At 44.5% G+C, this 27,832-nt stretch overlaps 1 protein-coding gene across 3 annotated transcripts in view; it reads left to right on the top strand.

Moving 5' to 3' along the window:
* Positions 1–27,832, top strand: part of SPRYD3 (SPRY domain containing 3) — a 61,958-nt gene that overhangs the window by 17,540 nt on the left and 16,586 nt on the right. For 2 of the 3 annotated variants that reach the window (XM_063119217.1, XM_063119218.1), the window contains exons 7-8: positions 13,493–13,642; positions 17,098–17,155. In XM_063119217.1, coding sequence (XP_062975287.1) covers positions 13,493–13,642; positions 17,098–17,155 — 208 coding nt within the window. The remainder of the gene's footprint in view (positions 1–13,492; positions 13,643–17,097; positions 17,156–27,832) is intronic. The other variant, XM_063119219.1, reaches the window with a different exon arrangement.

Below are 27,832 nucleotides of genomic sequence, written 5' to 3' on the forward strand. Positions count from 1 at the left end.
CTCTTGCTGAGCGGTTCTGTAGCTGACCCATGCAGTCCACAATAAAATTGTTCTCCCGGGTTTGGATGACATGACAACCCATCATGGGCGAGAATAACCCTACGACAAGCTACGGGTTCTCGGCATGGCTTGTTCACGAAAATAAGTCACCTCACAGAAAGAGCTCTGGGTGGTTGCCCATGATAGGTTGTCATGTTGTATGAACCTGATCAGTGTGTGCCTTGCCTTTTTTAGGTGCCTCCCACAGGATCTCCTTAAAAAAAAAAATCCTTTTGGGTTGGGATGATGAACTGAAGGCATGGAGGCTGGATCTGCCTACCACCCTACCCCAATTTTAATCCAAGGTGTGTTTAAAAGTCCCATTTGTAATGGGAAAAAGAAGGGAAATCCATTGGGATAAGTCTCTGGTGGCATTCTAGTAATGGTGTCTTGGTATGCAATCCTGTGGTCCCTAGGAGGATTTCCCAGGATTTGTAGAATGTTTCAGGTCTCTGAGAGTGGAGAGAGGGCTCTTACCTTGGAAGGGAAGATTCATCCTCACAACCCCCCTCCCATCTACCATGGAAAGTTCTGCAGCCCTTGTTCAGGCAGGGGGCATTCATTCCACAGGCGTGTCGGGAGCCATCTCAGAGCTCTACCACCTTCTTGAAAACTTATTCTGCTTGAGATATGATAAGAGAGGCAAGTGGTGGCTGTCCTTTAACTCGCCTTCCAGTGAAGAAAATAAGGAGGCCTGAGATGAGTGTGTTCCCTTAGCTAAGACATCGAACAAGATTGTCACATTCCCTTCCCAACTGTATCACATGCAAATATTTGCCATGTGGATGGGGGTGGGGGGAGGCATCACGTTGAGAATTGCCTGGCACCCCAGAGGTGTAGAGACTCATAAAATGAAGGTGCAGGTTCACCCAGTGAAGCCCCCTACGGCTCGGGTCCAGGTTATCTGAAAGACTGTCTTCTCCCATATGAGCCTGCCCGTGCTCTGAGATCTTCTGGGGAGGACTTGCTCTCACTCCCAACAACATCCTAGGTACTCCTGATGGGTACGTGGGAGAGGGCCTTCTCGGTGGCTGCTCCAAGGCTCTGGAACTCCCTTCCCAGGGAGGCTATGCTGGCTCCCTCTGTGCTACAGTTTCGGAGACAGGCAAAACTCTTTTTGTTCCAGCAGGCTTTTGGAACTATACTGGACCTGTGTTAATGTATTGGATCCCCCCCCCCACCTTTTAACCTGTTAATTTTTTTAACTTGTTTTTAATTTTACTGTAGGTTTAATTCTATTTTAACTTTTGTAAATTATATATTTATATGTTTTAATTGTACATGTTTTAATCTTGTAAACTGCCTTGAGTCCCAATATTGGGAAAAAGGCGGGATATAAATAAATATAACAACAACAACAACTGAATGTTTCAGCTGGGATGGCAGTTGTCTCCAGGTGTGTTGGGCTGTTTCTCCCCACATCATATGGGACACCTCTGGAGGGCACCAAGTTGGAGAAGGCAGTTTCATGATGACAGGAGCATGTGCTCTGGCACTGAGGCCTGATCTTACAACAGCCTCCGAGGCTGTTACCGGAGAACGAACCAGCTTCACACCGCGGTGAAGGCACTGCAGCTCTTTCCATCGCAAACTTCACTAGATACTGTCCCAAGGCTCTCATCTGGTGTTTTGCAGTAAAGAACATCTGTAAAGCTAGGCTTGAAGAAGTGCCAAGGAGACATTCCAGACCTTTTCTCGAGAGCCGGTTGTTCCGCCAGACTGAAATGGTGACTGGAGGTCGACCCTTGAGAGCCAAGACGTGCTTCTGTTGGTCTCTTTGCCCCAACCAAGACTCTGAGTCGTTTGCTCTTGCCAACTGTAATCTGTATGCTGTCTGGCTGCTGCATTACACCACAAATGCCTGAATAACGTGTTGCACTAAGACAGGGGTGGAAGGGGAGGGCAGGGTGTGGCCTGTAAATGGGATCTGTTGTCCTTTGCATTTTAAAACTCCCTGGTGCTTCTTTTTCAAACCCTTCCTCTTCTCCACCCTCTGATCTCCTGAAGGAGAGCAGCCTACAGGCAGAACTATCAATGGTAGCACATTAAAGTGTTTGTAGTGCTGTGGCCATGACTGAGTGATACCTTTACTTATTCAACTTACTGTCCTGTATCTTCAGGAATCTGAGTGGGTTTCAATATGTATTCAACATCACATAAACAATCAAACACAGTTGATTGTTTATGCGATGTCCTTATAGGCTCCATCCAGTTCTACTATGATTCCATGATTCTATGAATTGAGAAAAAAAGCTCATTTAAGTCACCCAGCATGCATAAACGCATAGCATAGGACAGAAGTCAAATAAGAACATCTAAAAGGCCTGGGAAAAGAAAAAGGGGTTTATCTGGTGCCCAAAGGATGTCAAATGTGGGACTAGGCAAAGGTGTCTAGGGAGAGATTTTCAAAGCCCTCCTTCCAGTGACCACCTGCCTCACTTGTAACAACGGGAGGACTTGGATAAGGACATCTAGAGCAGCCTTTCTCAACCTGGGGCGCTCCAGATGTGTTGGACTACAACTCCCAGAATGCCCCAGCCAGCTCGCTGGGGCATTCTGGGAGATGCAGTCCAACACATCTGGAGTGCCCCAGGTTGAGAACCACTGATCTAGAGGAAGATTTTAATGCAGAGGTAGGCTCATGTGATAGAAGGCAATTCTCAAGGTATCTGGGTCCCAAGCTGCTTAGGGTTTTAATGGCGAACCCAGGCACTTTGATTTGTGCTCTGGCCTAGATTGGATGCCAGTGCAGTAGCAGTAAGTAGGACTATACTTGGTCCGAGTTGTTTAGCAGCAGTATTTTGTTCCAGTTGCTTCCAAACAGTTCTCAGAGGCAGCCCCACATACACTGCATTGCAGTAGTCCAAGTGCGATGTTACCAGGGAATTCATGTGTTAAGCAGAAGTCATGGGCCGAAAGTCGCATAGAGGTTTTGTATTGCCTTAAACAGTAGAGGTGTCGTGTCCTCAGCCAAGCCTGAGCATTCTGACAGCTAGTGGAAGTGCTGGCTCAGACAGTAAATAATAAAAACTCTTTTTTTTAAGGAGTTAGACTGTTGGTTACATTGGAAAGTAGACAGGGACTGAGTTTAAAACCTGGCATTTGATATAGGAACTTAATTTGTTTTGTTCATAAAAATATGTTGGAAAGTTAGTGCTTGTATCTCTTAAGGAACCAGCTTGGGTCAATACAGAAGAGAGAATTCAGATGTTCAGTTGCAAGGCATCTGATTGGCATCATGGGATAGATGTACCTGCATCTCGGTATAGGGCTGAAGATGCTGAAGTGGGTAGGGCAGTGGTTGCTGGGTAGGCATTGCCTGATCCCTCCCAATTCAGTACATCTTGTCTCTTGGGATTCTAGTTTTGATTTGCATATTCTATCCTTCCAGCACTGGGTGGGTCAGCTAGATCAGTGGAAGTCAAAAATCGAAATCCTCTGGCCAAAAAGCTAAATGTCTGCAGTCTACTCAACTTAAAGCAAAAATTGCTTGCCTGTGGGAATGCACTCCATTGGGTATAGATGGATACAGCTGATCTGAGAGAGTGCCACTCATGCCAGGAATTGTGGTGGAAGGATGTTGAGGGTCCTGAGGCCAGGGACAGAGGGGGCAAGCTGGCTGCCTTGCAAACAGCAAATTTCTCACTGTAGGGCAGCCTTCCCCAACCTGGTGCCTTTCAGATGTTTTGCACTTCAACTCCCATCAGCCAGCATGTCCAATGGTCAGGGATGCTGGTGGGCGCAGTCCAAAATATCTGGAGGGCACCAGGTTAGGGAAGGCTGCTATAGAATATGGCAGAAATCCCAGGAGGGGGCTACAGAAGCTTTGGTTTTCCTTACATAAGTCAACTGGGTTCAGTTTTCTGTTGTCTTTCTATAAAATGAGAGTATGACTGCGCCTGTTCAGACAACACGATAAGCCATGGTTAGGCTGCTAACCCTTTTGCAGCAATCAGTGAGCATGATTAAACTGTGGTTATGTTGTCACCATGGTTAAGAATGGTTCACATGACACACTATGCCATAATGTTTAGGTCAAAATGCTTAACTACTGTGGCTTAGCGTGTCATCTGAATAGGGTTAATTACTTGCTGTAAAATTTATTTTATTTGCTGTTGAATTTATTTATTTATTTATTTATTTATTACATTTCTATACCGCCCAATAGCCGGAGCTCTCTGGGCGGTTCACAATTTCTAATCTGTTCTACAACCAAAGACCTCATAGTTGTTGCAAGTATGGCTGAGATATGGGTTGTGTAGCAATTAATACATTCCAGTTGTATCCAGAGAGCATTCTTCATTGCATCTCATTTCAGTTTTATCCTTTTGGGTTTATGCAAATTTTACGTATAGCACACATGTACACCCACACACAACATGGAGATTACTGGGGGTGGGGAATCCATATAGTAATATTATGGCTCTGTGTGTGTGTGTGTAACACTTGTTGCTTGCATGGTCCTGATAATTGGTATTGCTATGGAGGCTCTTAGAGTGGAGGGTCAGAGCTATGTAGGTGGTAATTTGGTTTAAACAGTTCGGTGTAATTCAAAATCTTGCATATTTCATTACCACCACAAAATGGCCTCTGCTTGGATTAGGCTTGGGGTTTATTAAGGACGCGTTTTTCTCAGCCCACCTTGTAGATTCTACTTTGCCTAAATCTGGATTGTGCTACTAGTTTTAAGTTCCTTCAGCTATGTTGGCAGAACATAGGGCTCATGTGATTGGCACAAAGAGCAAGGCCTGCATCTGCTTATCTAAGAGGTTCACCTATTTGTCTTGGACATTCTCTTGCTTGGCCAACATGTTCTTGCCTTCATCCGCTGGAAGCTTCCCCTTATAAACTATGGTTTGAAGTAAGTGCCATCAGGAAGGGGTCTGGGTGGAATTTGTTTTTCATAATTGTGAGTCTGACTGTACCTTAATGTGCTTCGGGCTAAGTGTTAAAAGGCGAGACAGACTCACAGAATAGCTAGGATTGCTAAAAAGGAAGCTTCAATGTTCAGAAGCAGTATACCTAGAAGCTGGGATCAAACAGCAGATGGCTATTTCTATTCCCTTCCAATGAGCATCCCGGAGATATCTGGCAGGAGAAATATTGGAGAAAGGTTGTTGAACTTAATTGGACTCATGGTCAGAAGCAACCCTCTGAGATGAAGCTTTGAAATTTTAAAGGCTGTATAAAATCAGAATTGTTAGAAACTTCCCAGGGCTACCTCTTTCCTCTTCCTGTCCTTCAAATAGCAGTGCCAATTCCATCCACGTGACCCCCCCTCTTCTCTCTCTCAATCCTGTCTCTTCTCCCCACTTCCCTGGTCTGATGGAAAAATAAAATGCATAGCTTGAATTCTTTTCTTGGACAGTTTTAATATTTTGTTTATTAAAGGCCCACTCTTCAAAGGCTGGGCGTGGGTTTTCAACACGCTGGCGGAGTGGGAGGTAGGCCTGGATTTGCTGCGTGTCTCCTGAAAGTGAGTGTCTGTCTCTTTCTGCAAAGCTGGTTGTCTTGGAATTTTGAATGTCTGGGTTGTAGTAGCTCGAGGCCATCTCCTTTTCCACGGTCATCCTGTTGTAGAATTAGAAGTCTCTCTCTCCCTCCCTTCTCCATCCTTTTTTTTCTCTTTTCTTTAACCAGCTTTCAAACTGGAATTTGGTGGTGTCACTGGACAAGACTGTTTTCCTCAGTAGGGAATTTCCACTATGGTGGCTGCTCTCAATTTCCCTTCTCCCCCCATATATTGTATTAATCCCTATTTTATGAGTCACTGAAGAAATCCAGTAGTGTTAGTTCTCATCACACAGGGCCTGGCCTAGCCTAGGCTTGGTTTTCCATCCCCAGCAAGCAGGTTTTGCTGAGGAAAACATGACAGGACCTGAGGCTTTGAGGTAAAACTCGACAGGACTTGACCTGACAGAAGAAGAAGGAGGAGGAGGTGTCTGTGGCGGCGAATGGGGCAACTTTTTTCAGACCTTCAGTTAGTCTGTCAGTGCGTTTGCCATGGAATTTCCAGTAGCCTAGGGGCTACTCTATTTAAGGTTTGTGCTGGCCTGCTGGATGGAAGTGTCAACTGGCAGCATCATCATCATTATTCTTTAGTACATTTCTATACCGCCCAATAGCCGAAGCTCTCTGGGCAGTTTACAAAATCATGTGCGAAGGAGCTATGCAGATACAATCTCACCTGTTCGCAGCCATCTTCTGACACTAGGGCTGAGATTATACGACACGCTAACTCACCATGGGTTATTGTGTTGTCTGAATGTGGTGTGCTTTCTGCAGGGTGGCTTGTTAGCCCTGCAGTGTACTTTATTTTTTTCAAACAAGCCACCTTGAGAAACCATGGCTTGCTGTTGAGTTTTCATGCTGGTTAATAAGCCACTTAGCATCATTAATGAGCAATCCTGTGGAAAACGTGCTGCATTCAAACAAAACGATAATCCACCTTGAGGAAAAAGCACTATGTTCAGGCAACATGATAACCCATGATAACCCAAAGTTCAACAACAACCCACACTGGGTGGGTTACCACGTTGTGTGAACCCAGCCATTGCCTACATGTTGTCAAGTTTATCTTCAAGTTTATCTTCAAAACGATGGTGGCTAGAATCTTCCTTTTTTAAAAAAACAAAATAACCCCAAAACTAAAATTCTCAGGATGCTCAATCCTGTTTCTAGTTCAAAAGTCTATGCTTTCATGGTGCATTTGTGAAGACATTGTACCCATCCATTCACCTCAGATTTTATTCTATGACAAGTGGGTCGTTACCAAGACAAGGCCTTGTTTGGAGGGATGGTGCAAGTCCAATTCAAGCAATGCAATTGAGTTTAACATGCATTGTCTTTTCTGGCGGGAGATTATGGAAGATGTGTGCATGATGATGGCATCAACACTGATCTAGTTTGCACATAATGACAACCCAGAGTAAAGGTTGAGTATGGGTTGTTGAGTCCTGGGTTGTCGTTATGTGCAAACCTTGAACTCAGTTAACTCTGGGTTGTTAACCATGAACATCCCAGGAAGAGAACCCATGGTTTGTTGCTGGTTGTAAACTCTGGGTTGCTTTAACTGTGTGAGCCCAGAACCATGGGTTGTTTTACCAGGCTACAGAGGCAATGGGCAAGAGTGTTAAAAACAAACCCAGACACTCTACATGCCAGTACATAGCAGAAAGGCTTTTAGGAGACAGGAAGGGCAAAGTAGGAGGGAATCAAACAATTGAATTGAAAAAGCAACCTGTTGTCTGGCGGACAAATCATGGGAAAACTCTAGGTAAGGCAACAACCCGTACTCTTGGGTGTCATTATGTGCAAACCAGGTCAGTGTCAAGAGTAGAATGCCCCATGTCCTCTCCAGCAAGGTATGGTTGAGCCAGGGTATGTGTGGATGGGGGCGGTAAGAATTTGGACATCCATAGGCATTTGATACATTGTCAGTGCTAAGGAACACCAGAACCACCTCAGTGTACGTACATTTACTGATACAGTAAGTCTAGTTGTCACTGGGTTGTGGGGGAAGAAGCTCAGCATGGCACTACACAAAAGTAGAGGCTTGGGGCCATGAAGATTGGCAGAGGTGTGCCCTCCTGGCACAGGCCTGTTCCCATTTCAGGCCTTTTGTACTTGTGATGACTGAGTAGAATTTTTTCAAAGCCTACCATTAACCAAGGATTAAATAGGGATTTTTTTTTAGGCAGCCCCAGCAAGTCATTCATCACCATCTTTGTCATTAGCACTGCCATGGGGCTAGGTGTAAACACTTTGCATGATTACCTTATTTGCTTGCACTTTTCCCTGGAGCCAAAGGGGCTCTTAGGATGTGCGGTTGTGCTCTTCCCTGGACGTATTCACTAGTTGATTCACAGCTGGCCCATTAGGCAGGCTGAGGCAGCCTGCTTCAGGTGGAAGATTTGGGGCTATCAGTTAAAGGGCAGCAAACAGTCAATTATTAATTTTGTTGTTTTTTAACACATATGGTGGTGCCTGTTTTACTTTCTGCCTGAGATGCCAAAATGTCTTTGGTTGCTTTTATGCCACTTTTCATTAGAGGAACATAGAGCATCTTATATGTGGTTTCAGGGCAATCTTCCTTATATAGGACCAAACCTGCATAGCTTTAGCAGTACATAAGAGGAGCCTTGAAGCTGGATCATACCAAAGGTCCATCTGGTCCAGCATTCTGTTCGCACAATGGCCAATCAGCTGCCCATGGGAAACTCACAAGCAGGACATGAGAGCAACAGCAATAACTATCATAGGCATTACTGCCTTTGATAATGGAAGAGTAAAACTAGCAGTAAACCTAGTTTTACCTTCTTCTCCTGATGTGTGCCTAGCTTGAGATCCAGTGTGGCAGCTTGTCAGCTCAGTTTCCCACCAGTAAAATGGGAGTGCAGGTAGCAGATCTGGCTTACTTCATTCTCTTGTGAAGAAGAATGTAAAAGGAATTGGTTATTACTGCCTTTTGCTGTCAGCCATGTGCAGTGCAACCCTATTCATGTTTATGTTGAAATAAGTCGCACTCTGTTCAACGGGGAATAATAATCCTTCATTAGAGCATTTAGGACAACATCTTGTGTGAAAGAATATCTGATAAAAGGCTGCAACTTTAGGATTTCCAATGTTGTAAGATTAATTGTGCAAACGTTGAAATTTCTGTCACACTTAACATTATTTTTTAACTTATAAATATACTTCTGGGTTATCTTTATTTTTATTTTTTTAAAGGAATACCAAAATCTCCTCTGGAAATGTCTAAACTCAGCAAAAATCTGAATTGCCCCCCAAATGGCATTCTGTTCTTTCCCTATTAAAGAACAGCTGTGCAAAACATGGGAAATGGTCATACTGTAAACACTTTGCTAAATTTACTCAGTTAAAGAAAGATAGAAGAAAAATATACAGTTTCTGGTTGACTCGGTTACCTCTTAAATTTTTTTAATCTGCTTTCCCTAAACTCAATAAAACCTAGATAGAAACAAATATATGATTTATATTTAAAACAAATAAAACAAATGATTTAGATAATCAGTTTCTGAAGTTCCATTGGGAACTTTGGAACAAATATAAAAAGGAATTGCTCTGAAGCAGCTCCTCCTTAACACCGATGATAATGTTAAAGAATTTTCCTGAAGATCTAAAGAATAGATTAAGTAAAGTTTTAATAGAGAAAAATAAAATTAAATTAAGAGAATGGCTAAGAGGGATGAATACAAGAGAGAGGTTGGAGGAGGTTTTAAAAGATATAAAATTAACGTGGTTAAATTATGGGCAATTGGAACAATGGACTAAAAATTGGGTAAGAGAAAATGGAGAGTGGAGAGATGACGAAGTTTGAGAAACTAATTGGAAAAAAAGAAATCGATAAGGGACAAAATATAGGGACAAAAGGGTTAATGAGTCAATTATATATTATATTAGTTGAGAAAGGATTGTTGGATAGTGTAGGGAAAGTGGTTTGGGAGACCGATTTGAAGATACAGATAGGACAGCAGAGTTGGGAAGGACTATGGAGACAGAGAGTGTTGAGAAATATGTCAGTAAGAATAAAGGAGAATTATTATAAACTTGTATGGAGGTGGTATTTAACTCCGGTTAGATTAAATAAGATTAATAATCAGCATTCAGCAGATTGTTGGAGGGGTTGTGGTGAAAAAAGAACGTATTTACATATGTGGTGGGATTGTAAATATTTGCAAAAGTTTTGGAAGATGGTGCTCTTTGAGATTGAGCAGATTGTGGGATTTAAAATAGAGGACACACCAAGGATTGCATTACTCTCACTGCAAGAAGATCTTAAATGCAGTAAAGAAACTAAGGAACTGATAACGAATCTACTGACGGCTGCGAGGTTAATCGTAGCTAGGAACTGGAAGATTCAAGGAGATTATTGTATTGAAGAATGGTATAAAGAAGTGTGGGACATTGCTATAAACGATAAATTGACATGCAATATTAAAATGAAATGAGGTATAGTAAAAATGAATGATTTTGAGGGAATATGGAAAAAGTTCCTAGAGTTTGTGTTTTCTAAGGGAAGCGGGAAACCACCAACAGAAGAAACTATGAGTTTTTGGAAACAGGAATGAGACCCCGAGGTGGGGGGAGCACTGTTATGTTGAGTATGAATATGTTTAATAGCTTAAGTTTGAATATATGATATTAAGGCAATTTTATGTTTATGTATTATGTTCTTTTTTGTTGTTGTTGAAAATAATAATAATAATAAAAAAGAAACAAATATAGCCATACCCTTCCAACTGAAGAACTGAAACTATAGTCACCTATTGGAGGTATGTTTATTAAGGCCACAGCTAGACCTGAGGTTTATCCTGGGATCATCCAGGGTTCACCCCTGCCTGAGCACTGGATCCCCTGTGTGGCACCTAGATGAACAGGTTTGACCCCTGGACGATCCAGGGATAAACCTTAGGTCTAGCTATGGCCTAAGTGTATGGTCTGAGGCATATGACTTGGTCCTGTTAGGGATTCATACAAAATGGGAGGAAGCGTGTGCAAGGGTGGATATAATATTAGAAACTTCATTAACACCGATGCCCGGAGCTATTCTATTGGGACATGGATCTAACCATGGCCCCTAAATGAAGGCAGTATAGTTAAGACATGCATTGGTAGCTACCAAAGTATGGTTGCACTTGCTTCTTAATTAGAAAGCTAAATATGTCCTTAAATTGACCAATGGTTTGAAGAGATGTCAATTTTGGCATTTAAAAGGCTAAACAGTTATATAAGATCGTGGGATTAAACTGCACACATCCTTTTGCCCAGAAGAAAAGTGTTGATAAGATACACCTTTCAGTTTGCCCAGTAATATGTACAACCTAGAAGGAAAATGCAGAACAAGGCCATTGTTGGTACAATATCCATTACAGCCCAAGACTAAACTCTCTGTGCCTCTACATCCTTTTTCTCTCAGTTCTCACTCCCCAAGTCTAGTCTGACATTTTTTCTGTTTTTTATTGTAAAATGGTTGATTTTAAATTGTGAAAAAAACCCAATCCCTTTAACAAAACTATTAATAACAACCACAATTTTCTAAAAATCTGAAACTTGCGCAAGAGCATCACTTTGGAGTTGTTCTTCTTCCCTTCAAGGCTAGATCCTTGTCAGGGTAGGTCACTCCTCATGTTGGGCTGCTTCCTGTTCCAGCAGTTTGAAATGTTTGCTTTGTACTTAGATGGATGAGTGATTCTCGGAATCCTATGGCAGCGCACAGAACTAGTGGAAAGGGTCAGTGGCTTGCATTTTTTCCACAAGGCTGTAGAAGCCAGGAAAGATTGGTTCAGTATGTGGCTGTGCTTCATGAGAGGTGTATGTGTGCACGCACAGATGTGCACCAGGGCCTGGGATGCTCCTTGTGGGTCAGAGCATACTTGCAGTAACTGTTTATTTTTGGCTGGCTGCTGGCACCGCTGCTATAGGATTAATGGTTGAACAGTGCTCATTTGATGATGGGCACATGCAAACTAGGGTTTCAATTGTCCTGGGGGATGCATCTGATTCTGGTATTTGGGGAAACTATTTCTTCCCTGAATCCAACTCTTTATTTATTTTTCTGTTAGAAACGGAAGCTTTCTAGCCCTTATGGCTGAAAAGATAGACTCTAAAGTATGTGTGCAATTTCAGTGAATTCTCCAGTATTTATTGCTGTCTGCTTTATCATTAAGTATAGTTGAGTGTGGGTGTCATGAAAGAGCAGCAAATAATAATGATAATGTACATTGATTCCTGTATTGAGCAGGGGGTTGGACTCGATGGCCTTGTAGGCCCCTTCCAATTCTATGATTCTTCTATGATACATTTTTGCAGCCCGGAAGGGGGAAAGAGGTGTTTGTGGGATTTTCTGCCTCAGGTGCCTGGTCTTGGATACTGTGCACTTTGGCATTGCAGGGGGAGCGGTGTGTGTGTGTGTGTGTGTGTGTCATTTGCTGCTCCGCCTCAGGTAGCAAAATATCTTGGACTGCCCCGTCACAACGTGGCCAATTGTGTAGGAATTTCAATAGTTGGAAGATGCGGCTTTAGTGTTCAGCAAGTTCCCTGCCTTTCACATCACTAGGAGAATAAATTACACAAAAGGAGAAGATATGTGCAAGTTTGTTCAACTTGCATACTTTACTCAGAATTCTGTGTGTTCCTGGCATGAAACTATGAAATATAAATTTCTCAACACAACATGAACTGCCTTGTTTCTAATGAAACAACATTTAATTTCTTGCCACAAGATATTGTAATGGTCACTACTGTGAATGGCCTTAAAAAGGGCTAGATTAGTCTCTCTCTGGTTACTAAATCTGAAGCTCAGTGTTGACATTCAAAGACTGTCTCCTTCTCCGGGCAAGCTCAAGTGAAATTCTTCTCTTTTAAAAAAAAAACTTGCGGATGAAAATGGCCTGCAAATGATTAGACAGAAGTCTGAAATTTATATCTGGTGGCTAAGAAGATTTGGATAGGACATGGAGCACTCATAAGCAGGAACCAAAACCCAGCAAGGGCACCCCCTAAATTGGAAAAATAACCCAGAAAAACAAATTTGATATACTGATGAGTATTATATTACAAAATCAGTTTTAAAATTGCAATGATATAAATTCCAAGGGCAACATCTGAAACTTAACAGAATAAGACGTGATCATCCACTGATAGCAATATGATGGTCTATCTATTGAATATAACACAGCTCAATCGGAAGCTGGCCAGCTAGCCTGTTTCCCAACACAATACTTAAAACAGATCCTGCAACTGATACCGGATAACAATGAAATCTACTTCTATGAGTTGTTGTTTTACTGAACTGTTGCCATTTCGGGTGCTTGCAACACATTTAAAACTTGCTGAACTCCCAAAGTACTGGAAAATCAGAAGTAGCCAGAGACTTGCAAAATAAGAGAAGGAGGTTGTGTCTTGGACTCCCACTTGACCATTCGTTGGTCACAGATTTGAAATGTGAGGAAGAAAAAACTAGAGAAACACAAAACCTTTATAGCTAGATCTGTGGATATTTTCCATCTTGTTGAAAAGTGACCTTGCATAGCCGCAGAAGTGGATATGTGATATTTGCAAGGAAAGGATTTTCCAGATTGTGGTTTCCACAGGTTCATTTGGATCTGAATGCTGTTGCACATTATTCCCAATTTTAAAGGCACTCAGACAGTCTAGTTATTGTGTGCAGCCACCCAGCTTAGTAAGCGTTTGTTACAGTTCCCTCTCACTTGCTGGCTAGTTTTCTATTGTACTCCTCTCTCCATTTTGTGAAATTGTTTTAGCTGTAGAACATCTTTTGCAATGTTACATTATTGTTGTTATCAACATCATCATCATCATCATCGATCCATGATGGCATTATGCCTTGCTTGTGATCCCTATGGAAGACAGAATGTTGGTCCAGATAGACTCTCAGTCTGAGGCTTGTTGTGTCGTCCTTTCTCTGCAGCTCCTGGAATATGTGGGGAAGGGGAAGAGCATAATTGATGTGGGTCTGGCACAAGCCCGGCAGCCCTTGAGTACCAGGAGTCACTACTTTGAGGTGGAGATTGTAGATCCAGGAGAGAAATGCTACATCGCACTGGGCCTGGCTCGCAAGGTAAAAATGCTTTGATGGGGGAAAGGATATTGTTTCTCTCCCCCGTGTGTTCATGCATGCGTGTGTGTGTGTAAGTAATAGCTCCCCTTCTCATGCAGCTGCTCAGGAGTTCCTTCCTCTGCGGCACCATCCTGCATGGCTGGGGTCTGGGCAAGAATGAGACAACTGTGTAGCTATAGCAATTTGCTAGGGCCTCCCCCATGTGTTTGGCATCCTTCCTTGTGATGGTGTGTGCCAGTTGGGTGGAAAGTACCCACATGATCAGCCTCATGCACATAGTCACATGTGAAGGAGCCCACAGTAAGCCACTAGTGTGGTGAGTCCATGGACACGTTCCAGCTGCCACAAAGAAGCTGTTTTATGCAGCCTCTGTATAGTGGTCATAAAACATAAATTGGCCTTAAAATGCAGCAATGATAGTTGACGAAGGAAGTAACAATTTCTTTCACTGGAGAACAGTTAGGGCACATGTTTATATGATTGATTATTACAGGGAAATGCCAAACCTTGGTAAATGCCCTGTCAGCCTTCTGTGGCTGCTCTTTCTTATGAATGCATCCTCACACGGTGACATCAAATTTCAGCAGACCTACCCCGACGAATTTTTAAACCTAAGAATTTTAAGATGTTCTGATTGTTCTTTTAACATTGTATTGGTTTTATATGCTCTTTTAATTAGTTTTCTGCATTTGATTTATATTGTATTATTGTATTTAATGTTGTTCCCTGCCTTGATCCAGAGGGAGAGGTGAGCAAATTATTATTATTATTATTATTGTTATTGTTATTGTTATTAACCACAGAAAACCTAGTTAGTGAAAACTGCTTTTCTGGTGGTTATTTCTGATGTCTTCTGATTTGAGGGTGCAGTTTGTAAGGACTAATAATAACTGAGATGAGCAATAAAGGGATACTATCTTGTGTTGATGTTTCGCTATAAACTCATCCTTGTAAGATCTCTAAAGGAGAGGCCCAAAGCTAGTGCCCTCTTTTTAATTTTTTTAAGGGAATTCTTCTGTGGTGTGCCGCCATAGATCAGCCACTTCTGAGAACCATGAGTCTAGATCCCTCTTCTGACCCCTCCCACCTTTGGGGTTCCATCTCTCTCTTCAGCTACATCCACTCTTCTTTGTTCTGCACACCTCCTGCTGCCTCCGTCTTGCTGAATTCCAGATAACAAATTAGAAGCAGGCAGAGCTGTACATTGGGGCTGGATTGGCGTCTGTCCCTCTTCCTTTCCTGTCAGTTGCGGCCATCTGGTTCTGTTGTTTGCCTCCACACATGGCCTGGATTCACGTGGCCTTTGAGGCTTGGCCAGTCCATTCCCTTCTCCTCTTGCTTCAGCAAGCAAATCCCAGCAGCCATGTGAGATCCAAGAAATAAAGAACTGGATCAACTTCCTTTCACCCTCCCTTGAGTTCCTGTCCCTGCAGGAGGAAAACTTGCCCCTAAATGATCTGGTGATTCTACATCTGGCATGTGTACGACAGACAGAGACATCCCACCAGAAGCTGCTTCTTAGGAGACCTGTTTCCAGGTCAGCTGGAACCCAAGAACGGCCATACTGAATCTGAGCCAATGTGCCAAACCCCTTGTCCTAGATGAAGTGTTTCCCAAACTCCTGATAGCTGAAGCACACTCTCCCAGCCCCCTTGAATTAAAATCGGAGGCACACTATTCTTCAGAGAAGATTTGCTTCGGAGTGTGAAACAGTAAAACTCCTCTGCTCTCACCTGTGTTTATGTATGGCTCATTTATTGGGGCATGCCTCCAACATCTCTGTATCAGAAATGATAGAAGGATTATGTCACACCCGATGTAGTGGTCTAGCTGGATTACCTGTCCCTAGAGGTGGTCGGCTTGCAAGGGGTCGAGGCCAGAGTTGTAAATCATACAACTCTTGAGTTCCCTGAGACCCAAATTAAGGCGTTTCAGAAGTTAACTACTGCCACTGTGGCCTCTTTACCACGAAATTGATTCTTTCTATGTCTAATGTTGTTTATGGATATGCTTCACACTGCTTCCACCCCATCTGTTAAGGCAGGGGTGGGAAACCTGTGGCCCTCCAGATGTTGTTGGGACTCTCAACTCCCATCAGCCCCAGCCAGCATGGCCAATGGTTAGGGATGATGGGAGTTGTAGTCTAGCAACCCTTGGAGGGCTTCAGGTTCCCCAACCCTGTCTTTAGAGGCGCAGTCTCCCCACCCCCCTCAAATTGGAGCTGCATGCCTAGCCAGGGTAGATGTGGCATAACACATGCCCTTGCTTTCTTAATTCCCGTAGAGCTGAAACTGCTTAAGTTATCCTAGGTTTAAAGTTATCACCTTGCCTTCTGCCCCTTCCTGAAGAAGGGGAATCTAGTGTAAGTGCTATAACCCAGTTTCATGTGCATGGAGTGATTAATCCTTTCTGTGAGATCTGCATCTTATGACGTTCCCTGTGTGCTCCTTTTGGGGAGCAGAGAGCAGCGCTATATAACTAAAACTTCGTTCCTTTCTTTAAAATGTTTGTATCTTGTCCTTTGGAAGCTCAAGGCAGCTTTCTTAAATGCATTAAGGCAATAATTTAGACAGTAAAATCTAAAAAACTCATAAGAACCATGGGATGCAATGGCAAAAAAAAAATGCATTGAAAGGCAGTGGTTTTTGCAGAGAATGTGGAGGGTGGAGCGTGACTTGCAGATATAGACAGTGCTTGGATTGGGGTGGGTGGGGCGTGTGAGTCCCAGGCCATGCAAGGCTTCAAAGGGAAGTATCTGCACTTTGAATTGTGTCTAGATACTCCCACTGTTCTGCACCAATTGAAGTTTCCAGATATGATGAAGATAAACTAACCTTAATTTTAAATTCAAAGGATGGTGGTAGAGTTAGAATTGAAGACCCTGAATATTTTTCTTACTTACTTAGGCTCCCTTAACCCTGCTTTATGCCATGTCCCATCCCTATAATACTCTTCCTTGTAGCCTAGTGAGGGTGGCAGTACCAGGCTTGGCTGGTGCATGTTGCTGTTTAAACTCTGGGAACTCCATAAAGTGGTGCTGAGTCACCCTAATGCATGCCTTGCTGGTTGGCACCCTGTGAGCTTTGGCAGCTCCAAGAAGGGCTTTTCTTCTTCCTCCTCCCAATTGTGGCCCTGGGGGATTTGTGGGTCTAATCCCCGGGAATTAACCTGTCCAGGCTGAATCACAGTTCCCCAGGGCATCGGGATGCACCCTTCTGAGCCCTACTACCTGTCGCTATGATCACGTCCTGGTGCTGGGAAGATAAAAGAGGGCCCTTGGTAACTTGATGGTAAACTTGCCATTTAAAGCAAACAAATACACACCTCTTTAGTGGGAACTCCTTTTTTTAAAAAAAGAAATATTGACAGCTTGGCATTTTTCTCCCCAAAGAATCTCAGATGATTAAGCAGTGATGCTGCGTGACTTGGCCTGTTCTGTTTCTCTCTCTCTCTAGGACTACCCAAAAAATCGGCATCCTGGCTGGAGCAGAGGATCTGTGGCATATCATGCAGGTGAGTGGGGATCAGCATTACCCGAGAGCCTAGGTTAGGGCCTAGTGGGAAGAGCAGCTTGTTGGCTTAAGTCATGCGTTCAGGTTTACTTGATTTTCTATATTTCCTTCTTCCATCTCTCCGAAAACAGAGAACTTGGATTGGGAGGTGGGTTGTCTACAAATCCTAAAACCAATTAAAGTGACAATGAAAAGTCTACTAAAAACTGTTCAATTGCAGCGTGGTTCATATGATGTCACATCACTTTTCCAAACGCCGTTTGAAAAGGAAAGGTCAAGAAATGGTGCGTTTCCTCTTACCCCCTGCGCCATTGAGGGCCTTAAAGGCCTATTAATGCAAGGGTAAACCTTTACCCTCTGTCAACCATGCACTTTCCCCCACTGGGTTAATGGCGGCCACCATTAACACAGTGGGGGGAAAGGTCTGGAAGCCAGGGCGGATCTATGCCTGTGCAGCCACAGGGGGCTCACGAGCGCTCAGGTGCAGGTCTGCGCTCGCATCAAAGGCTGGATGTGGGGGTCCGCTGCCCTTGCAGACCCAGTCGGATGCTTGCGTCAATGCGTCATCCCTTATTGGGGCTCCTGAGGGTGAGAGTTCCACAGTTATGATACCACTAACGCCTTGCTCCTTGTAGCTGTCAACTTAATATCCGAAAAGTTACTCCCTGCAGAGCTTCTCTAGATAATCTAAGGGCGTGGAGAAGTTTGCATGGGAGTAGGCATCAGCAATCATCATAAGTCATTTAGGGATTTAAAGGTCTAATGTTTGGAATGTCACCAGGGCTCGAGGTAATGCACAGTTCTTCTTCGTGGTCTCTGTGCATCACACTTAATGGGGCTCTGCGCCTGCGCGGGGCCTCGATCGGACTTTTAATAGCTGAGAACTTTTTGGGCGGGAACCCCTCCCCCACCGTCAGGGTGTATATATGTGGTGTTCCCGCCCACTCCCTCAGTTCCTCTTCGACCGCCGCCGCCTTCACCTCGTCGGGACTAGAGTGTTCATACTCATCGTTGCTGAGATTCTGTTCGTTTGTTCGTTATTTCTTCTTCTTTCTCTTTCTTCATCTCCTGGAAAACAATAAACAAGAGAGAGGGAAAAATTAGAGAAGTAAACGTCGCTCATAGCGTCCTTGAGCGCATGGCCTCGAAGGCCCCGTTTACAAAATGCAGCCAATGTGGCAGTAAATTGCCACCCTCCGACGGACACACCCTCTGCCTTCTGTGCCTCGGAGAAACTCATATCGTCGAGTCCTGCAAGCATTGCATGTCTTTTTCTAGACAAGCGAGAAAAAACAGGGCAGATAGGTTAAAATCTCTTTTGTGGCAAAAAGCGCTCCAAACCGTCGATTCCAGTCGTCAACCCAACATGGCGTCCATCGACGAAAACACCGCGTCTACCTCAAAAAACTTGCCTATCAGCCTCTCAGCTTCTGGGGGCTCCACGGCACAAAATGCGGCTAAAAAACTGACTAAAAAGGCAAAAAGACCTAAAGCATCAGCCGAAACACGGCCTAAGAAAAGGAAGGAAAAGAATAAAAATTCTACTCCTCCAAAAACGCCGCCACAACCTCCCCCCATCCTGGGCTCTCCGATTCGAGTACTGATACGGTCTCCGTTGCCTCCCCTGGTCACCGAGCCTATCTCAACCGCATCGGAAGGGGAAATTGTGGAATTACCTCCTCGCAACCGAAACTCGGTCTCGGCCACTCGAACCCAAGAGACCTCACCGGACCAACCGGTTCCACCAAACCAAGCAGCTTATACCGCTTCTCCTCGGAACCGACGCTCTCCTCCACAACCTCGCATTCAAGCGACCTCACCGCCTCGTTCACCCTCGCATTCCTATTCGAGGGACAGAGGACGACATGCCTATCAACACTCGGAATACGACCCATACCGTGCCCGTTCCAGGTCACCACATAGAGACTGGGATTGTTTTTATGAGCACTATCCCCCACCATCTCATCATTTTTATGATTATTGGAGGGGATATCCAGAGCGCCCAAGTCCTAGATACCAGGACAGATACTATCAGCCTTCACCACTATCAGGTCCTCCACACCTCCTCCGCCAGTACCGCCAAGGGGAGCATCATTGACCGCCCCGCGTAGACAGCTAAGATCCCCATCACGGGACCGACCACTCCCACAGCCACCAACCTGTCAACAAGCTCCATCTCGAGCTATTAGACATGCTTCTCCTCTATCAGAGGAAGATTACCAATCTGATTCATCTTCGACTGCATCACCCACTCCATCCATGCCGTCGCCAGCCGACACGGTACCAACAAAAGACAGAGTATCTCCATCGGAGGAACTCGGAATTTTTTCAGACCAAGTCCTCCGAATGGCTCAAAGTCTAGGCATTGACGCTCAACAACAAGTTGAACAAGTCAAAGACCCCGTATACGACGCAATCTATACAGCCTCCGCTGTAGCAGTATCGTTTCCGCTCCTCCCTGCTCTCCTCCAGACTATTAAAAAAACCTGGGATACCCCATCAGCTATTACTTCGACATCAAGACGACTTGAGTCCAAGTTGAACCTCCTTCTTATTTTCACATCCCCGCCCGAATTCCATAATAGTGGAATCGGCACAAGGGAAGACACATAGACAACACAGTGCACCAATCGACAAAGAGGGTCGAAAGCTTGACGCTCTTGGTAGGAAGCTATATTCTACAGCAGCCCTCGGCCTCCGAGTTTCTAACTATGGAGCAATGATGTCTAGATATCAGCTTTTTCTTTGGGACAAAATAGGGTCCTTATGTGACTACCTCCCAGAGGACCAACGGGAACTAGCAAGGGTGTTCCAATTGGAGGCGATGAAACTCTCTCGCCACCAAATAAATACAGCTCGTCACCAGACAGATTGCCATGCAAAATCCATGGTCGGGGCTATTGCATTACGCCGCCACGCATGGCTACGTTCCGCAGGCCTTACCCCTGAAGCCAGAACCAGAATTGAAGAGCTCCCCTTTGACGGGGAAGGCCTCTTCAATTCTAAGACTGACGACCAGCTGGACTCTGTACAAAAAGCTCGATCTACTGCTAAAAAGATGGGGATCGGCCAGCCATCGACACAGACGGCTAACAGACTCCGCAGGTGGTTTAGACAACAAAACCCCTATTATAATAAGTTCACGAATTGCACACCACGGTACCAACCGCAACATAAACAAAAACAGTATCAACCACCGAAACCGTGTCCGACCCGTGGCCACACTGACCCACCCCAGAGACGTCACCTTTGACGGTCATTTGGTTGCGCCCATAAAATTTGGCAACAGGTTGACCCATTTTCACCATGCTTGGGCTTCCATTACGACAGACTCATGGGTACTAGACATCATAACCAACGGATACCGCCTAAAATTCAACACCCTTCCGCCCCTGGGCAACGTAAAGATTACCCCTCCCACACAAGTCCTCAAATTAGAAACTTCCACTCTTCTCCAAAAGGGAGCCATAGAACAGGTCACTGTCGACCCATTCTCAAACGGTTTCTTTTCCCGATACTTTACAGTCCCCAAAAACGATGGAGGACTTCGCCCCATTTTGGATCTTCGCCCCCTGAACAAATTTATCTCGACCGAAAAATTAAGGATGAACTCATTAGGGACAATCTTGCCCCTCCTGCGTCAAGGAGTATGGTTCACATCCATCGACCTTCAAGACGCATACTTCCATATCCAAATACATCCCAACCATCAGAAATACCTCCGCTTCGCAATCGGATCACAAGTATTCCAGTTCAAAGTCCTCCCATTCGGCCTCTCCTCTGCCCCCAGAATCTTTACGAAATGCATGGCCCCCATATGTGCATTCCTCAGAACTCAAGGCATCGAAATTTACCCATATCTGGACGATTGGTTAATCGTATCGACCGAGAAACACAAACTCCAATCCGACCTCAATTATACCCTCCACCTCCTGGACACCCTCGGCCTCTGCGTCAATTCCGAAAAGTCCAACCTGCAACCTTGCCAAACCATACAGTTCATTGGGGCGCAACTGAACTCTCAAAAAGGAAGAGCATATCTTCCCAGAGACAGAGCCACCAAACTTCGTTCTCTCGCTACCACAGTATTCTACAGCAGACAGACAACTGCACATACCATCCAGAGACTGCTAGGCTACATGGCCGCAACCGTAGCCGTGGTAGAGTGGGCACGACTCAAAATGAGACCCATACAACTATGGCTACAAGAGGTCTTCAATTTCGAATCCGACGGCCGTCGGATCCGCCTCTCTCTTCCAGACACCATAGCCCAATCCCTACTCTGGTGGATGGACATATCGAACCTGACTCGAGGAATTCCATTGCTGACTCCCTCACACACAAAAACTATCACAACGGATGCTTCCCTCACAGGTTGGGGAGCCCATTGCGGCACCCTCCAAGCTCAAGGCCTCTGGTCCACAGCGGAGACACGATTCCATATCAACAAGTTAGAACTCCTGGCTGTTTGGAAGGCAATGATTGCGTTCGAATTGGTCATAACGAACCAATATATACAAATACTGACGGACAACACATCCGTCCTATGGTACCTGAACAAACAAGGGGGTACTCACTCGCCACCCCTCGCCAACCTCACTATCGAAATCTTAACCTGGACTATACCCAGGAATATTTGGCTCAACACAGTCCATATCGCAGGCGTCTCCAATACCCTGGCAGACTCCCTAAGCCGTGCGCCGAAGACATCCCACGAATGGGAACTGGCAACCGAAATTCGCCATTCGATATTTCTGGATTGGGGACAGCCCACCATAGACTTGTTTGCCTCCCCACAGAACACTGCATGCAGCAAGTTTTGCTCCAGGGTATGGCACCGTGCGTCGCTGGGAGACGCGTTCTCCCTCCGCTGGTCAGGGACATTATTCTATCTGTTCCCACCGTTTCCCCTTCTCACGAAGGTTATAGCGAAAATTGCCAAAGAAAACACGGATGCCATCATCATCGCACCGTGGTGGCCACGTCAAACTTGGTTCCACACACTCCTCCGTCTGGCACAAGGACACTATATCAACCTCCCGTTGCGACACGACCTCATATCGCACACGCATCACAGAGTTCACCACCCAGACCGAAAAACCCTGAAACTCACGGCATGGAGGGTATACCAACAACTTTGATACCTACCCGAGTCCAAAGAATTCTTGATGCTTCTAAAAGACCATCGACAAGACGCTCATATGCTTCCAAATGGAAAGCTTTCCAACAATTCGCATCCAACCACACACTCGACCCACTCCATTGCTCGGTAACTGATATACTCCAATTTCTAACAACCCTTTTCGAATCGGGACTTAAACCTTCATCGATTAGGGTGTACCTGGCAGCCATATTATTATTATTATTATTATTATTGTTGTTGTTGTTGTTATTTATTTATATAGCACCATCAATGTACATATCAGACACCCGTTCCTCTGTCGATGGCTACACACTTTTTTGTCACCCATTAGTACGGTCTTTCCTCAGAGGCTTAAACAACCTTGCACCCCCCCCTCAGGGAGTAAGCACTGGCATGGGACCTACCACTAGTTCTAAAAATACTTACCGCTCATCCTTTCGAACCTATGGCATCCTGCACTCTCCAGCACCTCTCATGGAAGGTGGCATTCCTAGTTGCCATAACTTCAGCCAGAAGGGTTAGTGAACTTTCAGCACTAAAGATTGATCCTCCTTACCTGACATTCCACAAGGAATCAGTATCCTTGTGTCCGGATGTCTCTTTTCTCCCCAAAGTCGCATCGGATTTTCATATAAACGAGGCTATTTTTCTTCCAGCCTTCTTTCCTAATCCGTCTTCTGACCTAGAAAAACAATTACACTCATCAGACGTCCGCAGAGCTCTGGCGTTCTACAAAGCTAGAACCCAACCTTTCAGGTCCACGCAGAGACTATTCATCTGCTATGGCGAACCTAAAAAGGGCACACCAGTTTCCAAACAACGCATTGCTACCTGGATTCGACAAACGATCCAACTAGCGTACAAAATTGCAAAAAGAGACCTTCCATCTGGAGTGAAGGCTCACTCTACACGGGGAGTAGCAACCTCTACCGCATTCGCTAGAGGAATTCCCCTTACTGACCTTTGTAAAGCAGCTACTTGGTCTTCGCATTCCACATTCATCAGACATTACAAGATGGATGTCCAAGCAAGATCCATGGCTCGCTTTGGGAAAGCTGTGCTTTCATCGATTCTGCAGTGAGACAGTGAGACACCGACCCACCTCCGGTAAGTCAGCTTGCTAATCGCCCCATTAAGTGTGATGCACAGAGACCACGAAGAAGAAATGCAGGTTGCTTACCTGTAACCGTAGTTCTTCGAGTGGCCATCTGTGCATTCACACTACCACCACCCCCACCGTCCCCGCTTTGGTGTCAGTATTCTGTCTATACCGATGATGGGTTCTCCCGAAACCAGTGATCGACGTCGATCTCGAGGAACTGAGGGAGTGGGCGGGAACACCACATATATACACCCTGACGGTGGGGGAGGGGTTCCCGCCCCAAAAGTTCTCAGCTATTAAAAGTCCGATCGAGGCCCTGCGCAGGCGCAGAGCCCCATTAAGTGTGAATGCACAGATGACCACGAAGAAGAACTACAGTTACAGGTAAGCAACCGGCATTTCTGCGATTGCATTGCACAAAGAATGGAATTGGAGCACTTGAGCTTGGAGACCTTGGCGGTTTCTTCGAACGCTAGCCCTTTGGGATAGGAATGTGCCTGGAAATGTACATGACCGGATAAAATAAAACAAGATTGTTTTCCATGGGGCAGGTGGGCGAGGGAAGAAATGTGTTGACAATGTTTGCTAGTATGTTATGATAAGGATACTAGAAGAGTTGTGCTGGATCTCAGATGAACAACAACACATGATTTATTTAACAGAAATAAATCCAAAATGGAGAAACCATGTGTGAAAAAGTAAGTACACCTTATGATTGTAGAACCACCTTTAGCAGCAATAACTTGAAGTAATCGTTTTCTGGATGACTTTATCAGTCTCTCACATCGTTGTGGAGGAATTTTGGCCCGCTCTTCTTTACAACGTTGCTTCAGTTCATTGAGGTGTGAGGGCATTTGTTTATGCACAGCTCTCTTAAGGTCCCGCCACAGCATTTCAATCGGGTTGAGGTCTGGACTTTGACTGGGCCATTGCAACACCTTGATTCTTTTCTTTTTCAGCCATTCTGTTGTAGATTTGCTGGTGTGCTTGGGATCATTGTCCTGTTGCATGACCCAATTTCAGCCAAGCTTTAGCTGTCGGACAGATGGCCTCACATTTGACTCTAGAATACTTTGGTATACAGAGGAGTTCATGGTCGACTCAATGACTGAAAGGTTCCCAGGTCCTGTGGCTGCAAAACAAGCCCAAATCATCACCCCTCCACCACTGTGCTTGACAGTTGGTATGAGGTGTTTGTGCTGATATGCTGTGTTGGGTTTTCACCAAACGTGGGGCTGTGCATTATGGCCAAGCTTCTCCACTTTGGTCTCGTCTGTCCAAAGGACATCATTCCAGAAGTCTTGTGGTTTCTTCAGATGCAGCTTTGCAAACCTAAGCCGTGCTGCCACGTTCTTTTTAGAGAGAAGAGGCTTTCTCCTGGCAACCCTTCCAAACAAACCGTACTTGTTCAGTATTTTTCTAATTGTACTGCCATGAACTTTAACATTTAACATGCTCACTGAGGCCTGTAGAGTCTGAGATGTAACTCTTGGTTTTTTTGCAATTTCTCTGAGCATTGCACGGTCTGACCTTGGGGTGATTTTGCTGGGACGTCCTCTCCTGGGAAGATTGGCAACAGTCTTCAGTGTTTTCCACTTTTGAATCATCTTTCTTACTGTAGAATGATGGACTTTAAATTGTTTGGCAATGGCCTTATAACCCTTCCCAGATTGATGGGCAGCAGCAATTGCTTCTCTAAGATCATTGCTGATGTCTTTCCTCCTTGGCATTGTGTTAACACACACCTGAATGCTCCAGACCAGCAAACTGAAAAAACTTTGGCTTTTATAGAGGTGGTCATACTTGCTGATGATCAATTAATCACGGGCATTTGATTAGCAGCACCTGTCTGCTACTTAGCATCTTAATTCCTATGGAAGCAGTAAGGGTGTACTTACTTTTTCACACATAGTTTCTCCATTTTGGCTTTATTTCTGTTAAATAAATCATGACACGGTGTAATATGTCATGTGTGGTTGTTCATCTGAGGGTGTATTTACCGAATTTTTAGACCTGCTAAGGAACAGATGATTGTTATTATGTCCTGATATGTAAAATCATACAATTCCAAGAGGGTGTACTTTCTTTTTCACACAACTGTATATAGGTTTTCTGTTTGTGTTGTGTGTGTGTGTGTGTGTGTGTGTGACTTAGAAATGGGTCAGGACTTTAGCAGTGTAGGAGTATGCCATCAGTTAATCTCATGACAGCTAGAAATGCCACAGTAAGCTATGCAAATCAGGATGTGCGTGATTTGTTTATTTTATTCATCTTGCAGGATTTTTTTGTTTTGTTTTTAGTGCAGGATTTAGATGATGGTAATGCAGAATTTGGAGTGATTTTTCTACCAGTGTACACACATCCTGGATATCAAAGGGCATGTCTTAGCTCTTCGTCAAGCCTTTCCGTGGTGCTCTTTGCCTCCCTTGCCTGTCAGTACAATTGAGATAACTAGCCCAATCTTTCAAAGTAGGTTACAACAGTTAGTTGGCTAATTGATGAACTTAATTAATTAAACACCATGTGATCAATGTAAGTAGGTGCCCTCAATTAAACAGAGCAGCAGTTTTTAAGTTTTCAGCACAATATTTACAAAAAGGAGTAAGCAGCAGACGCCATCTTAAGAGGCTTTTCTGTCTACGCATGAGAAAGAGAGAAATGCCTCTTCTTTTATTATTATTATTTATTGCATTTTTATACCGCCCAACAGCCAAAGCTCCCTGAAATGGTGTCTGCCATCCATCCATGTTTCTTGTAGGTTCTGCAAATGTGAACAAGCGTAACTTTGGTTGAAATCTTGGCTGCAGAATGATGGCTGAGGCTACAATCCTACTCACTTCACCTCACTGGGACTTACTTCCAAGTAGATATAGGATTGCGCCGTCAATGCTGCAACGCTGTTATGTTTATGGTGATGATGACTTGTTAATTTTCTAACAAAGGAAATGCGCTCATATGTAATTTTGTGTATTCATATGTATATGATTAAATATGATTGATCGAATGAAATTCATATGACTGATTTGACTACAAGTTACATAGTTGGATGGCCGCCCTACGTAGCATGTGCGGACGGTGACAGAAGAGGGTAGGGTCTTGCTCAAGGCATTGCAGGATGGAAGGGCCAACCTAACATACCAGATTTGGCCTACAGGCTGGAGGATCCCGATCCCTGGCATAGGCAAATGGATAGATGCTTGAAAAGGTATATTTTTAAGCATCTTTTAAAGCTTTAGCTTTTGGGCAGTATAGATATGTAATTGATTAATAAAGGTATAGCCCTGGGCTGGTTTTCTTCTTTGCCAAAGCATGTTGCTTGCTCCTTTTGAGAGGCACGTTTCTGGGAAGCCTGCAGGATGTGTGGGGGCAGAATGTTGGGTAGGAAAGACAGGTTGGGGGAAACTTAAAAGCAACCCTTAACAAAAGCAAGGGCTAAGTCCTAAATCTCTCTCCAGTGCCAGGGCTCACCCCATGTCAGTTACTAGTAAGCAGTGGGCCCGTTCAGAAGACACCTTTAACTATGGCTTTAACCATTGTGGTTAAGCCAGTAAGCCAGGCCGTGTTCAGAAGACACATTAAACCACGGCTTTAACTGTGGTGAATAAAGCATTTCCCTTTATTCATCATGGTTAAAACCGTAGTTTAAGGTGTCTTCTGAACACAGCTAGGCTTTCTGGCTTAACCGCTATGGTTATAATCATGGTTTAAGGTGTCTTCTGAACGGGGCCAGTGTCTCTGGGCATGTGCAGAGAACACTTTCCTCACACATCTGAGTAGTAACAGACAACTCCAACACACCTAAGACTCTTTATCAGGAGCACAATTTTGGATTTCAGTGGTAGTAGGGCAACATTCAGCCACTCGGTGAGTAGAAACAGTATGGTAACCTGTGGCCTAAAAATGGGATAAGGGACTTGCTGTACCCAAAATAAATCCTTCATTTGTGGGGAAGGTTTCCAGGCTAGAAGATAGGGCTGCCAGGCCAGCTTGATTTGTACCATTTATGTTAGGAGTTAGCGGCTTGCTGAAAGTGTATGGGCTGTTCAGGGAGAGGAGACCAGGTGCAAAGCAATAGGTAGTATGCAGTGAGGTTAATTCTTCCTACATCCCTTTGGTGGAAGCTCACAGAATGCCAAGGCTCTGAAATTTGCAAACCCTGAAGGCACAGAGGGCAAGATGTTATCCTCTAGGGGACATTGATTGGTGTTCGGTTTTAGAGACTCGGTTTTAATTCTCTTGGCCTGCATATGCTTGCTAGGTAGCCTTGGGCATGGTGCATTCTATTGGCATTGCTCCTATTTGACAGACTGCGAGTTAATGAGTTAATAATGAGTTGCTTTCAGGATTGCTGTGAAGAATCGTTAAGATGGTCAGAGCCTTTGCATTCAGAAAGTGGTCTAGAAATGCTCACCAGTAGAAGTGGAGTGGGAATG

Source organism: Elgaria multicarinata, chromosome 3, assembly GCF_023053635.1.
Source record: "Elgaria multicarinata webbii isolate HBS135686 ecotype San Diego chromosome 3, rElgMul1.1.pri, whole genome shotgun sequence".
NCBI lineage: Eukaryota > Metazoa > Chordata > Lepidosauria > Squamata > Anguidae > Elgaria > Elgaria multicarinata.